At 36.0% G+C, this 16,075-nt stretch overlaps 1 protein-coding gene across 3 annotated transcripts in view; it reads right to left on the reverse strand.

Moving 5' to 3' along the window:
- The window catches only part of Lrba (LPS responsive beige-like anchor protein), a 445,034-nt gene that overhangs the window by 64,933 nt on the left and 364,026 nt on the right, over nucleotides 1–16,075 (reverse strand). For all 3 annotated transcript variants that reach the window (XM_070022191.1, XM_070022190.1, XM_070022192.1), the window contains exon 48: nucleotides 4,290–4,457. In XM_070022191.1, the coding sequence (XP_069878292.1) occupies nucleotides 4,290–4,457 (168 nt within the window). The remainder of the gene's footprint in view (nucleotides 1–4,289; nucleotides 4,458–16,075) is intronic.

Below are 16,075 nucleotides of genomic sequence, written 5' to 3' on the forward strand. Positions count from 1 at the left end.
TCAAGAGAATGGAGACAGACCAAGTAAATAATCTCATGTTGCAATTAAAACAGCTAGAAAAACAGGAAAAAATGGGACCTAAAGCTACTAGAAGAAGCCAGATAACCAAATTAAAAGCAGAGATTAACCAATTAGAAAATCAGAAAACCATAACCAAAATAAACCAAACAAAAAGCTGGTTCTTTGAAAAAATAAACAAAATTGATGGCCCATTGGCTAGATTAATTAAAAAAAGAAGAGAGGAAACCCATATTAATAGGATTAGGGATGCCACGGGAAACATCACCACACGTACCCAAGATATCCAAACAATTCTAACAGACTACTTTCAAAAGCTATACTCTCTAAAGGAAGAAAATCGGGCAGAAATGGATGCATTTTTAGAGAAATACAAGTTGCCCAAACTGAGCAAAGAAGAAGTTAACCAATTAAATAAGCCAATATCCTATAATGAGATACAGGAAGCTATCAAAAGTCTTCCAACAAAAAAAAGCCCAGGACCAGATGGATTCACAGCAGAATTCTATAAGACCTTCAAACAAGAACTAATACCCATACTCCTCAAGCTCTTCAGAGAAACAGAGAAGGAAGGAGCTATCCCAAACTCATTCTACGAAGCCAATATCACACTCATCCCCAAACCAGGCAAAGACCCAACCAAAAAGGAGAACTACAGGCCAATCTCCTTGATGAACACAGATGCAAAGATCCTTAACAAGATTCTAGCTAACAGAATCCAGAAACACATAAAAAAAATAATTCACTATGACCAGGTAGGCTTCATCCCAGAGACACAGGGATGGTTTAACATACGTAAGTCAATAAATGTAATCCAACATATCAACAGAGCCAAGGTCAAGAATCACATGATTATCGCTACAGATGCAGAAAAGGCCTTTGACAAAATTCAACATTCATTCATGCTAAAAGCTCTGGAGAAAATAGGAATAGAAGGAACATTTCTAAAAACAATAAAAGCCATTTATGACAGACCAATAGCCAATATTATACTTAATGGGGAAAAGCTACAACCAATTCTCCTAAAATCAGGAACAAGGCAAGGATGCCCACTGTCTCCACTCCTCTTCAATATAGTCCTAGAACCCTTAGCCAGGGCAATAAGGCAAGAAAAAGACATTAAAGGGATCCGCATAGGAAAAGAAGAAGTTAAACTATCCCTTTTTGCAGACGACATGATACTATACCTCCAAGATCCCAAAAACTCCATCCCCAAACTCTTAGAAATCATAAATCACTTTGGCAAAATAGCAGGATACAAAATAAACCCACAAAAATCAGTTGCCTTCCTATACACTGATAATGTACAGGAAGAGAGGGAAATAAAGGGAGCAACCCCATTCACAATAACCTCCCGAAAAATAAAATATTTAGGAATTAACCTAACCAAAGATGTAAAAGAACTATTTAATGAGAACTATAAAAAGTTAAAGAAAGAAATTGCAGAAGACACTAGGAAATGGAAAGACCTCCCATGCTCCTGGATAGGCCGACTTAATATAGTAAAGATGGTAATACTTCCAAAACTAATATACAAATTCAACGCAATTCCTATTAAAATCCCAATGACGTACATCTCTGAAATACAGAAAACAGTCCAAAAATTCATATGGAACAACAAAAGACCCAGAATAGCCAAAACAATTCTAGGGGATAAAGACAATATGGGAGGGCTATCCATGCCGAACTTCAAACTCTACTACAGAGCTATAATAACAAAGACAGCATGGTACTGGCACAAAAACAGACCCGAAGACCAATGGAACAGAATAGAAGATCCAGAAATAAATCCACAGGCCTACAGCCAGCTGATATTCGACAAAGGAGCCAAAGACATACAATGGAAGAAACACAGCCTCTTCAACCGCTGGTGCTGGGAAAACTGGGCAGCCACATGCAGAAAACTAAAAGTGGACCCCAGCCTATCACCATGCACCAACATCAACTCAAAATGGATTAAAGACCTTAACATTAAACCTGAATCTCTGAAACTACTGCAGGACAGAGTAGGAGAGACACTTGAACTAATAGGCACAGGAAGGAACTTCCTGAACAGAGTCCCAGGGTCACAACAAATTGGAGAGAGACTCGACAAATGGGACTACCTTAAAATAAAAAGCTTCTGCACAGATAAAGCTATCGCAACCAAGCTAGAAAGACAACCAACTAATTGGGAAAAAATATTTACCAGCAATATATCAGACAAGGGGTTAACATCCTGTATATACAGGGAACTCAAGAAACTAATCCCTCCCAAACCTAACAAACCAATTACTAAATGGGCAAGGGAACTAAAGAGGGACTTCTCAAATGAAGAAATAAAAATGGCAAAGAAACACATGAGGAAATGTTCATCATCCCTGGTGGTGAAGGAAATGCAAATAAAGACAACCCTGAGATACCACCTTACCCCAGTCAGAATGTCCCACATCCACAAATCAGCCAACGACAAATGCTGGAGGGGATGTGGAGAACGAGGAACCCTATTACACTGCTGGTGGGAATGTACACTCATACAACCACTTTGGAAAGCAGTCTGGAGGGTCCTTAGAAAGCTAAAGATTGACCTCCCTTACGACCCAGTCATACCACTTCTAGGCATCTACCCTGAACAACAGGAACCAATATACAAGGACACGTGCACCTCCATGTTTATTGCAGCACTGTTCACAATAGCTAGGATATGGAAACAACCTAGATGCCCCACCACAGATGAATGGATCCAAAAATTGTGGTATCTATACACAATGGAATATTATGCAGCCATTAGAAATGACAAAATAATGGCATTTGCAGGGAAATGGATGGAGCTAGAAGGAATCATGTTGAGCGAGGTAAGCCAAGAACGAAGAGACAAACAGTACATGGTCTCCCTGATAAGCGGATGATAAATCCAAAATGTTAGGTGATATGACAAAACTAACAGGACTTAAGAAACAAAGAACTCCCACTCATCTGGTTGAACCACTACTAAATATCCCCATGCTGCTGATCACGTGTATGGTATATAACATATGAACACCGTTATATATTACAGACTGTGATAGACAATTTGCTCCAGGAAAGTTAGAATGAACGTGTGACTTTAAATGAGCATCATTATTCCACAATACTGTGAATTTCCGGAAATTAAGTAATCACTTAATCACAATCAAAAAAAAAAAAAAAAAAAAAAGAACCTTGGGGAAGGGAGGGAGGGAGGGGATGGTAGGGAGAAAACAATGGAGGGGGTAACAATGTTCAAGAGGAAGTGTACTCATTACCCCACTCATGTAACTGTAACCCTCTGTATAGAATCTTTACAATAAAAAAATTTAAAAAAAAAAAAAAAAAAAGTAAAAGGGAAAACTAGTAATACCATCTTAGATGCCTCAAGAGATGTCATAAAAATAAGTAGTATCCTACATTGAGAAAAATGGTGGTAAGTATATGTCATAGAAACTTCATGGAATATTATGGAACTTCAAAACTGTAACTAGAAGTTATATATAGCAACATCAATAATATGCTAGTATATTAAACAAAAAACCCCAGTTCTATAGTGCGAATTCATTTGGAACATATACATTTGCTCTAAAAAGAATCCGGGCCCTAAAAATTATGTAGACCTTTGGGTTTCTGTCTGATCGATTCTATATTTTCTCATGTGAGGTATTGTACACTTAAAAGGAGGTATACTGAGAATGGATATACAAAGAAGGCAAGATATTCTAGGGAATTCTTAGTGAATACTGTATTTGGCAAAACTATGTTGAATGTTTCACCTTTGAAGAGACATTACAAGGATAAAAACAAGTCTCATTAATACTTAACAAATCTGATCTGACAGTAAAGTTTCAGACTTCTATCCCACTATTAACATCTATATGGTTAATTACAAACTTACGTATTTAATGTAAATGTTTTACTGCACTTATGATCATATTTCCTTAATGAATTACTTTTCCTAATATTTTAAATCATATCAGTAACCACCAATGTTATAAAAATTATAAATATGACTGTAAATCCCTTAAGGGTCCATAATAGAAAAAGCTCTCATTTTAGATTTAGGCAACTTTTTGTTGGAGAAAAGCCCTGGGTTCAAGTCCATGATAGATTATAAATTGATAGGTTATCCTGATAAAGTCCAGTGTCATCCTTCCATCAATGAAGTGAAAGAATAAGGAAGATGGTAGCTCAGGACATCTGGGTTAAGGATTCCAGATTAGCAGTTTCTGTCTCAGTCGGAAGACTAGATTAGCAGTTTCTGTCTCAGTCAGAGGACTTACCTCTCTCAGCACAGGATCAGTTATAGAGTTCAGGTTCACAGCACCTTCATAGGTCAAGTAATAGAACACATTAAGGGCCCGCACAGCCTCAGGACCTTGCTGCTTATAGCCAAAAATGAGGTCAATCCATTGGTGAAGCTGGCAAGAAACAAACTCACTTTCCAAGGCCTGAAAAAAAGAAGATACAGATCATATCATTTTGTCATTATGTTGAATTCTATTTTTAAACGTAGAGAGGTAATTATTACAAACAATAAAGTTTAACACCAAACTAAAATTTAAAACTAAACTAGAAAGCCACGTGTGATGGCTTATACCTGTTAGTCCAACTACTCAAGATCTGTGGCAAAAAACTGCAAGTTTGAGGCCAGCCTGGGCAATATAGTGAGATCTAATCTCAAAGAGAAACAAAAGACAGAAACGGGCTGGGAGCCGTAGCTCAGTGGTACTTAGGATGTGTGAGACCCCGAGTTCAATCCCTAGCACCATAAAAATAAAATAAGATTCTGATGACCTACTTTTTACTGGAACTTGTCCTCTTTCACATATAATTAGACTTTCTGGCATTTGCCACACTGAACTGCTGTATTCTCCCTGTATGCACTGTAAAGAACAGGACTGGGCTTGTTTTGGTCACATTCATAACCCAGGCTTTACAGGTACTCAATTTATGCTTCAATGAGAGGAGGGCATACAATGTAAAGATTGCTTTTGTTGTTATTGTTTTTTAAAAAAAGATTACTTTTGGAAAGAAAGTTGGAAAACATTAAAAGTGTACTGTCCACTCAAGATATTTGTTTTTCTAGAACTAAAACATGTTGTTGTATACTACAAACATAACCAAATTATTTGATTTCTTTGAGTTTTGGTGGTAGCCAATCAGGTTTTGTTGGTGATAATTACAAATACTAAAGTATCTTCTAGGTTTCAATATGTTTGAAACTAGAGCAAATATTTTATGCTATTAACGTAAAAATGCTCAATAATAAGTAACAAATGAACATAATCAAGTATTCAGTTGAAACACTGGTCACACATCCGCTCCCTATTCATCCCATTTACTATACTAGCACTGTGTCAAAATTCAATAGGTACCAGTAAATGTTCAACTTACTAAAATTATAAATATTAAGAGTTTTAAGCCGGGCCCTAGTGGCTCATGCCTGTAATCCTAGCTACTCAAGAGGCTGAGATCTGAGGATCACGGTTCAAAGCTAGCCCGGGCAGGAAAGTCTGTGAGACTCTTATCTCGAATAAACCACTAGAAAACCAGAAATGGCGCTGTGGCTCAAGTGGTAGAGTACTCACCTTGAGCTGAAGAGCAGAGGGACAGCACCCAAGCCCAGAGTTCCAGCCCCACGACCAATAAATAAATAAATAAATAAATAAATAAATAAATAAATAAAATATTGAGAGTTTTAAAAAGTGGACACTTATTTTAAGGAGTTATTCATCTTTATACCATGTTCAAATTTCCTCTTTAGACTATTGTTCAAAATAATGTAAACGTTGAACAAAATGGCTTACCATTAAATAATTGCTATTAAAATTGAATTCTCAAATTTAAACTCCATAGTTTATTTAAAAGTATACCAATTTTGCTGGTAATCCTAGCTACTCAGGAGGCTGAGATTTGAAGAGTATGGTTTGTAGCCAGCCAGGGCAAAAGAGGCAGTGAGACTCGTATCTCCAATTAACCAGTGAAAGGCCAAAAAGTGGAGATGTGGCTCAAGTAGTAGAGGACCAACCTTAACAAGAATGCCAAGCAAGAGCCTGAGACCCTGAGTTCAAGCCCCAGTATGACCACTAAAAAAGGACACCAACACCAAGTTAAATCTGATAAAGTATCTCACTAAAATTCTTATATTTAGATTTAAAGGGGGGAATGATTTTGGTGTATTTTTTGCTGTAGTTCACTGTTATGTAGTAAGATAGCAACCTGTAGGTTGATCTTTTGACTTAAAAAAATTTTTTTTAGATGCCAGGGCCTTCCATGTAATAAGTACATGCTCTACCACTGAGCTACATTTCCATTCCCCAAACTAACTTCAATAGCAAGCAACCAAGTAAGCAGCCAGCAAGATGAAAATCTTGTAACAAAAGTTATTCTATTAATTCACAGGTGTACCCTTGTATAAATGCATGCTTTATTAAAGTAAGTGTCCATGAAAAAGAAATGTGTTTATCACTAAATACAAATAATATTTAGTATCATTTGACATGGGACTATAATGCTATAAAAATATGAAATATGATTCTGCAAATAAAATGTTAGGCATTAGGCAATTCTTGCATTCCCAACTATAACTGAAATGTGTGTAAAAAAATACTCAGCTAGTTACAACTGTGTAAGTTACTGATTTAGATAACTATCATCAAAATTATACTTGTCCATTTATTAAGGGGCCAAAAAAAGCACAAGTCTACTTCAGATTTTTTCTTGAGAAAATAAAAGAAAGGGTTTATAGTGCATTTAGGTAAAGTCCTACATTAAGTCCATAAATTTAAAATGAATTTGAAAATCCAGGAACTATCAATATGAGTTGCACATGGGAACGACACAGTTGTTTCATGAACTTAGGGTGGTTGGAGATGGGGGGGAGGAGGGCCCTCATTTAAAGTGACACATAAAAACAGCAATTGTCTTAATTTGTGTGCAGCGCACTCCATACAAAAGCCCTAAATATGTTCAAATTAGAGCAGGCTGCTTGATTGTCACTGTAGTCTCATGTCACATTAATGCATGACAAACATTAAACCATACACTTAAATGGCAATTTATATCATTTAAATGTTTACTGCCAGACTAGCTCATCACTCATTTAAATGTGACTTTCTGACAGCTAATTTCAGTTAATTTTCTCCAATTCACTTAATTAGAACTTTCAATCAGGGAAGGACTCATACACATCTTCAAGCTTTCATCCCTTTTGGTTGTTGTTCAAAAATCTGAGTTAATAAACCCCTGAAAAGCTATGCTATTATAGATTAACATGAAGTATCTCTAACTCTACTAAAAAAGTGTCATGGCGCTGTGTGATGCTAACTCAGTCTGTATTCTTGGAAAGAACCTGTACTTATTTATGTAACTAATACTCTTGCCAGTAGTTTAAATAAAAAATGTTTGGTTCATAGATACCCACTACTGAAACAATAAAAAAAATCCCTGCATCCAAGCTAATTAAAAATTAATGATTTCAAAATTGTTTAATAAGATAAAAACAGCCAGAAGTCTCCTGAGTGTCTATGGTGCTGTGATCTGAGACGATAATATTCTAGAAGACTCAGCAAATGATGAAGTACAAATGAGTTTTTTCAATATTACAGTTTGAAAAACTAGGGTAATTTTATTTTATGTGTTATCAAATGAAGAATGAGTTTTGCTAATGGTCAATTACTTCTTGGTGCCCATTCAAATTGGTGAAGTTGGATAGATTTACATGCTTTGAGCTTTACATCTTGACCCTACCCCAGATTTTAAGGGAAAACGCTGGTAGAACGCCACTGACATTGTGTGCTCATCTCCTGCTGTAGAGACCTCTACAAAGCCTTGGGTCAGCTGCCCCACATTCTGCCTGAGCTGTAGCCAGGGGCCCACCAGCAATTCATGGAATTACTGGAGGAACCCTATACCAGAGGCTGATAAACATGTTACATTCATAAACAAACGAGATATTTTTTTAAACTAAACAAAATTTCATTAGCCTCAAGCATTTCTTTTTTTGGTACCCATACTGGGGCACAAACTAATGACCTTAGTTCGAAATGGGCTTTTTTGCTTAAAGCTGATGTTCTATCACTTGAGCCATACCTCAACTCTGACTTTTGGTTTATTCATTGGCGTTAAGGAGTCTCATGGACTTTTCTACCTGGCTCAGATCAGCCTTGTGAGTATCTAGATTATAAGCATAAACTGCCCCTAAGCAACTTCAAGCATCTTTTAGAATACACCAAAGCTTAAAAAAAAAGGGGGGGGGGAATCCAAAGAAACAATTATGATACATAAAGACAATTCCAAGAAGTTCTGAAGTCATTTTTGATACAACATCAGTTTAAGGCTTAAACATTCTTTTCTGTTTCCTGTGGTTGTGGTTTTCAGTCAGGTGTTGTTTTCTGCCCTGGAGATCCTCCTGCCTCAGCATACTAATGCTTGCATTACTGGGATTTCAAGCATCCCAATATCCTTTTCATATCCCTGCATGACAACTTGCCTCATCCAAAGCACACATTAACTAGACCACTACAATTATGAAAGACCTGAGGGAAGAGGGCAAAGGGAAGGACAAGCAAGGGAAAGGAAGGGGGAAAAAAAGAATATTACACAGAACAGTTCAAAACGAAATGCTCTGGGATCACATTTTATTTGTAAGTTCTTGTTCTGAGATTCAAAAGAAATAAATCAAAAAGTTTCCATTACGATTCATCTCATTTTTGCATGTTAAAGAATTTGTAAATAAATACTATGTACAAAAATTTTATTTAGGTCCATAATTTTAGTCACACGCACACACACACACACACACACACACACACACACACACACACAGCAACACACACACACACACACACACACACACCACGCCAGCAGAGTGTTAAGCATTTGGGATTTCTCAAAGCCTTGAGGACAGACCGTCCTCATTAAGACTGGAGTTAAATATGGTTGGCAGCAAGGGGGTAGTAACATTCTTCCCAGGCTGTTCTCAGAGCCAACCAGTCAACTGTTTGTCCTCCCCTAGAAGGCTGATACATATTTACGTCCAATGTGAGCTCTGAGTAAAATGTGTAAAAAAGAAAGCCACTGCACTGTCCAACACAATACAATATTATTCAACTCATCTGAGTTATTATAAAATAAACCAGTGACTAATGTCCAATTGTTAAGGATCAAATTAAGACTGTGAAAAGACTATTATATGAAGCCTTGCACAAATTGTCAATCTAATCCAGGGGGACTTATATTAGTCTTGACAAACTGTCTTGGGGCTGATATCTGTTTTTTTAATGAGATCTATTAGGCTGAGAATAAAACACTTGAGATATGCTAAAAAGTACAGTATACAGATGTCAAATACAAACACTTATTAGTAACTTTCATTTGTTTGGTCCTCATACTTAATATCAACAAATTAAAGCTTTAATATATTAGAAAGATAACAGTAAATTATTCATAAATAACTGCATAACCCTATGTCAGAAATAATTACAACATCTATGAATACATGTCTAACAATAAATCTCATTGAAAGAATGTAATCTATGTTTTCCTGCACCTAACCCATTAAGGAAATGAATTATTTATTGATAAAAAACATTATATGAAATGACTCCTTTTTTCTACAGCAAAGTCAAATAATGTGATAACTTAATAGTATGCTTTGTCTAAAATACTCTAAGCTATTTCAGAATAAAAATTATAAAGTAAAACATTTAATTAATCAATGTATACTTTAGAGATATTCTAGCAATTTTCTGCAAAAATAAGTTTACTAATATAAATTCAAAGAAAACCAATTTCAATCAATAAAAGAACTATTGGATAATGGTTTACCACAAGACAAAGAAGTTACATTTATAAATGATTTAATTTCTCATGCTTTTAAGTTCCAGGTTTATGCTACTTTTCTTTATCCCATTGTTAAATCTTATCATACCACTCCATTCAGAAGGAAAATTAGATCATAAGTGATATCTATGGAATAAGTTATTATTTTAAAAAATCTAATGAAAATATCAAATATTTTTAAACTTCTAGGTATAGGAATAATTCTTATACTAGTAAGAAAGGTTCTAGGTTTGTTAACTAGCACCACAAACTAAAAAGAGAGAGAAAAAAATTTGTGCAAGTAAAAGGACACAGAACTATGTACACATAAGGAAACAACCCAGACACACAATTCTGCACCCTATGCACTATATCTCTGTCTGGGCTTTCAGGAGGCCAGGCTCAGTGCTGAGGTGCAAAAATGACACACACACACACACACACACACACACACACACACACACACACACACACCACACACACACACACACACACACACACACACACACACACACACACACACACACACACACTTCAAAACTAAAAATCCCTGATTACCTCTCTGACTTGCAGTACATTTAACCATGAGATATACTTAACGTTTTAATTTTTAAAAGGAAAAAATTAGTTTTGCAAAATTTTAATTTTGCAAAATTTTAACTTACAAATAAAAAGAGTTTGAATTCATCTGAATGTACGCAGTAATATGTATAAAGGAGTTAATGTTTGAATTGGCAAGAACATAATAGACAAAATTATAAACTTGGATAGTTAGGTATTTTTCATTTGAAATAAATGCAATACAGCTTTCTTCCTGCACATGTACACACACATATTTAAAATGAACTGGCCTGTTATGTTTGCATGTGCTGGATTTCAAACACTAGTGGTAATGTTTCCTTAACATTGATATATGACCTTTGTAATTTACATTGAAGAAAGCTGTTTTTTTCAGCCTAATTAGAACTGTTTCAAATTTTCCTGCTAAATATATGATATAAAGTCCTTTCAACTTTTTTATTCTAAAGTTTCTTTCCATGTCAACTTTGTTCCAATCAAAATATGCTTTGAATTAAATGATTTTGATTGAATATGTGGATCACATTTCACTTCTAAGATTTAAAGTCCAAAAAGGAAAAGTTTAGCCTGTTCAAACAAAGCAAGAGCAGCCACTCTGCGGAAAGCTATTCACATTTAAGAAGACTGACAAATTGTTTGTGTGCACCATTAGGTCTAGTTTCTGCAATAGTTGCCAGATTTCCTGTCCCCCTAATAAGATACATTAACTCCTTAAGTGCTGGGCTTTGAATCTGTGGTGAGTGTGACTGACTTTAGCACATTTTAATTTTAGTTTCCTTCTTTGAAATGAATCTAAGGAAAAGAGAAAACTTGCTGTTAACCATGGTACATCCAAAAATTTCAAGCAACAAAGGTCATAGAAAAAAACCCAACTTTTTTTTTTTCCACACTGGGCCAGTCCTGAACGCAAACAAGCTTTCCAAATGGGATTTGTTAGAAGTGACAGATCCATATCCATCTTTATTTCTAACAATTCATCAATGTAACCTGTTTAAGAATTACTTCTAAGGTCAAGCACAAGAATAAAAATAGTGAAATAGCTAAATCAACTAATCTACTAACTAATCTACTAACATGAGCATAACTCTGCCCAGTTCTGATTAGAAATACGTCAGGATACTTCGCAGGTTAGTACGTTTTCACTATAACTATGCGACAGAAATGTGGAATATATTTTATACTACTTACATAGAAAAGTCTAAACACCTGTGAAGCAAGGACATTTAAGATCAGTAAGTCATAAAGGAAAAAGAGGGAGAAAGGAGAATCGAAGATTTAAAGGGGCAAAAGTCATAAGATGCTAAGAAAAAAATTGTATCTGACAGTACTAAAAAATGAAACTTAGTCAAGGCACCAAAGTTCATTCTGCAAAGCAGATAGAGAAATCACTGAAGAGAGTTTGTACTTCTAAACTGCCCTTGAACTGTTGTGTGGATGAGAGATTCCTGAGCAGGCTCGCCCAGTGCCTTTCTACATTTCTATCATTACAGAAGAAAAGTGTGAGTTAGTATCACACCTCGATAAAACCATCAAGCCCTTGTGCATCTTTTGGCAAGAGAGCCGCTATTCTGTCTATGATTGTTATTGTGTAGTTTTAAATGGACTAGTCAACCAGCTGTTATATATTTTACACACTGAAGGCCATGTTTCCTTTGAAATTCATAGTTTTAATCTCAACTGAAGTCTGTATTGCTGTGTGCCAAGATCAAAAGGATTAGGCAAACTTGTACAATTACCCTCCTTTTCAGAGAGATGATTTTTTTTTAATGTTTAAAATTCTCCTGTATTCTGACATTTTATCCAACTATTTTCTTTAGAACTACAGAACATTAAAACATTTAATTAACATCTCAACCTTAGGTCACTGCTAATCTAAAATCTAGAAATTCATAATATACAGATACATTAAACTAGTTATGATATAACACAAAAAGGGATACGGAGTTTTTTTTTCTTTGTTTTCATTCAAGCTTGGTAAAAATGGATGGAGAGCAACTGTACCAGTCTATTCCTACTGTTTGTTTTATGTTTTAGTTTCTTTGTTAAGAAATAATTCATAGAAGAATACATAATTTAATAAATTTAATAAAAGAAATTTAATAAAAAGATAAATTAGGTAATGCAAGAATGAGGATAAGAAAGAACTGTCACATAAAAATCTTCTCATGAAGTTTCATATTCATTAGACTCAGGCCCTGTGTTTGGTGCTAAGCTTTCTAACAGGCAACATAAAGAAGAAGAAAAAAATATGAACAATTACAAGACTCAGAAATGACCATAATGTAAAAACAAACCAGATGGCCTGAAAAACACATTATTTCTATTTCTAAGATAAGAAATTCCTCCCTTGGCAATATGATGGAATCCAGGTATGTGACTCACTGAGGGACTTACTTAATCCTGGGCCAGATTTAAAGTGTAGACAAATGGAGAGACTATATACTCTTCAGACAATCCTAAGTAAACATTATTTCTCTTAGGGAGGCTTTGAAGGGCAAGTTCTAGATTACACTTCATGACACATATCTGGAAGGTAGCCACTTTATTTATCAGCTAAATACAGGGCCACATGCTTCAATAACAGGTAAACTGAGTCATGGGATTTATAATCTTTAAAAAATATGGGGAGCATTAAGGTAAAAGACACAAGCCTGCATGAAAGTCAGGCCCACTTTTACTTGGAAAAAGGAGTGGCCTACATTAATAAAGGTTCAAGTTTCTCCTCCGAACTTAATTTTCAGTAAACTCTCTACACAACCAAATAAAAGCTTCCAAATGCCAAACACGATGCCCTAATGCTTGTACTACACTGAATGTCCACCTCTGAAAAGTATTTCTAGAAAATTAATTCTGAAGATTGTACACGGCTGTTAAGCTGCCTTGGATAAAATAGTTATAAAGTATACACTCAAGGAATTAAAATATTAAGCTAAAATCCTCAATTGTTCACCTAGGCATAGAAAAATTAGTTGATTTTTCTCTAACAACCATCAGAAGGTACTAATCTGGTGCATGAACTCCTAAAGGTTTTCTTTTATAGTCAGTTACAAAAGGAAGGGAAACAAAATAAAAAATTTTAATCTCTCCCCATTTGCTTATCCACATAGATCTGATAAATACTAACAGTCTCTTGCCTTTGAAGATGGCCAGACCAGAATCCCTACTTATTGCCAGATGTAGTTTAACCCCACAGGGACGCCAGACAAAAACAAGGAGCTGTCTGCATGGCACCAATGATTCCCTGTACCGACTGCCATAAACTTACGGCAGCAAATCAAAATTCTTGGCATAATACAGTGTGTATTAATCATCACTCCCAAGAAGATCCAAAAAAGAAAGACCTGAATTATAGAATATAAGGGCTCATGAACACTTTTAAGGCAATGATATATTCATCTAGTGTATCAAATCATATCTGCACTTGCTCTGTTCATGCAGTTGTATACATGGACATTACATTGTATTCAAAGCCCTTTTCATTCCAAAACATGTGACTCATTTCAGCAGCTCTTGTATCCACTCATCAAGTAACACAGAATGCTGACTTCAGGCCCTATGCTGAACTCAAGACTAAGATGAGATTGTCCTTAGAATGGAGGGTGGGAGAAAGAGTAACTCTACAGTGATACACATTCTAAACAATGGTGTGCATGGAGGGGGAGGGGGTTGGGAGAGAAAAACTGGGAGAAAGCAAGGGAGCAAGGAATGGGGTGACACTGCTCAAAAAAGAAATGTACTCAATACCTGACTCAAGAAACTGTAACCCTTCTGTACTCTGTCTTTGCAGTAACAATAAATAAAAGAAAAGAAAAGGGAATATGGAGACTGGTGGCTCATGCCTGGATCTTAAATACTTAGGAGGCTGAGATCTGAAACCCATGCTGTGAAGCCAGTTTGGACAGGAAGTCCATAAGAGCTTATCTTCAATTAACCAGCAGAAACTGACTCACAAAAAAAACAAAGTAACTGGAAGTGAAGCTGGGGCTTGAGTGGTAGAGTGCTTGCCTTGAGGGAAAACAAAACAACAACAACAAAAAAAAACCCTTAGGTCCTGAATTCAAGCCACAGGTCTAGTTCACACAGGTACGCATGCACATGTGCATGCACACGCGCACACACACACAAAGTATTGAAAGCCTAGATTAAGAAAACTGTAACAGCTAGGTGCCAGTGGCATGCACCTGGCATCCTAGCTCCTCAGAAGGCTGAGATGTGAGGACTGGGGTTTAAAGCCAGCTCAGGCAGAAAAATCTCCATGAAACTCTTATCCCCAATTAACCACTCAAAACTAGAAGCAGCACTGTGGCTCCAAGTGGTAGAGCAGCTAGCCTTGAGCAGAGAGCCCAGGGATAGCACCCAAGTTCTGAGTTCAAGCTCTAGGACCACAAAAAGAAAAGGAGAGAAAGGGTATTGGGGTGGGGGGGGTGGGAAGAGAAGAAGAGGGAATGAGAGAGGAAGAAGAGGAGATGGCCTTTGGAAAGATGTATGATATGTTATCATTTACAATAGCTGAATTCCAAGGTCAGAGAAGTCAGGATGACATGCAAGATTTCAAGCTTACATTTTAGCCACACTGGAGTAAAAACAGTTTATATGATAGGTTAGTTGGAGTTTGGACTTAGTACTTTCTGTGTGTGTGTGGGGGGGGTATGTGTGTATGTGTGTGATTTATTGATTTTTGCAGTGGTGAGGATGGAACACAGCACCTTAGCATGCTAGTTCTCTTGTGGTAAACTATAGCTCCTTTTCCTAGCGGGCTATATATCCCCAGCCTGGACTTTCTTTCAGACTTAAAATTAATCCTACACCTTTGTTTTGGATCTGAGGATGAAATTATTCTATTATTATAATAAAAGTTTGGATACTATTTCAATATTAAAATTTAAATATATTCACATGTAATAATGGGATGTTTAAGTAAAAGATTTTTTTTCTTTTTTTGAGGCAATGTCTTACTACATAGCATAAGCTAACCTTCTCCTGACTCAGCCTAAGTGCTGGGTTATAGGCATGTAGCACCATGCCCAGTTCCAAGAAAAAAAAATCTGGACTTTATACAATGCTACCAAATAGGAACATATGCAAAGTATATATAATTTGAAAATGTCTAGTAGGAACCTAGTAAATCAATTTTAATGGCATATTTAATAAAGAATATTCAAGCATCATTTCAACACATAACCAATATAAGAAAATATCATTTCTAGTGAAACTTCAGCAAGATGGTAATGCAATTTCCACTTCTAGCATATAAGCCATATTATTTTCAATTAGCTGCACTTCAAGTGCTCAATGGTCATGTAACTAGCAGGTATAAACTGAGCAATATGAAACTCAATTCAGTTCTGAATACTGAATCTACATCTAGATGTTGCTATAAAAGAGATTTTGATGTATAATATAGTAGAAGAGTTACTTTCACACTTCACAACTTTCCCAACTGAAAATAAAGATCAACCTTCCAGTATGCAAAGTACCAGCCAGAAGACAAGCATGACCTTCGATGTGTTTTGAAGAGGTCATTACAATCCTCAGCCCCATAAAGAATGGGCAGACCTTCAGAAATGACCGCAGACATCTAGCACTTTAAGAGCGAAACAGACATAATGTTCCACAATGTATGTTCTTCACCCACTTCACCCACAGATCTCTGATGAAATGTGGC

This window comes from Dipodomys merriami, unplaced genomic scaffold (assembly GCF_024711535.1).
Source record: "Dipodomys merriami isolate MVZ:Mamm:240054 unplaced genomic scaffold, mDipMer1.0.p SCAF_15, whole genome shotgun sequence".
Classification (NCBI taxonomy): domain Eukaryota; kingdom Metazoa; phylum Chordata; class Mammalia; order Rodentia; family Heteromyidae; genus Dipodomys; species Dipodomys merriami.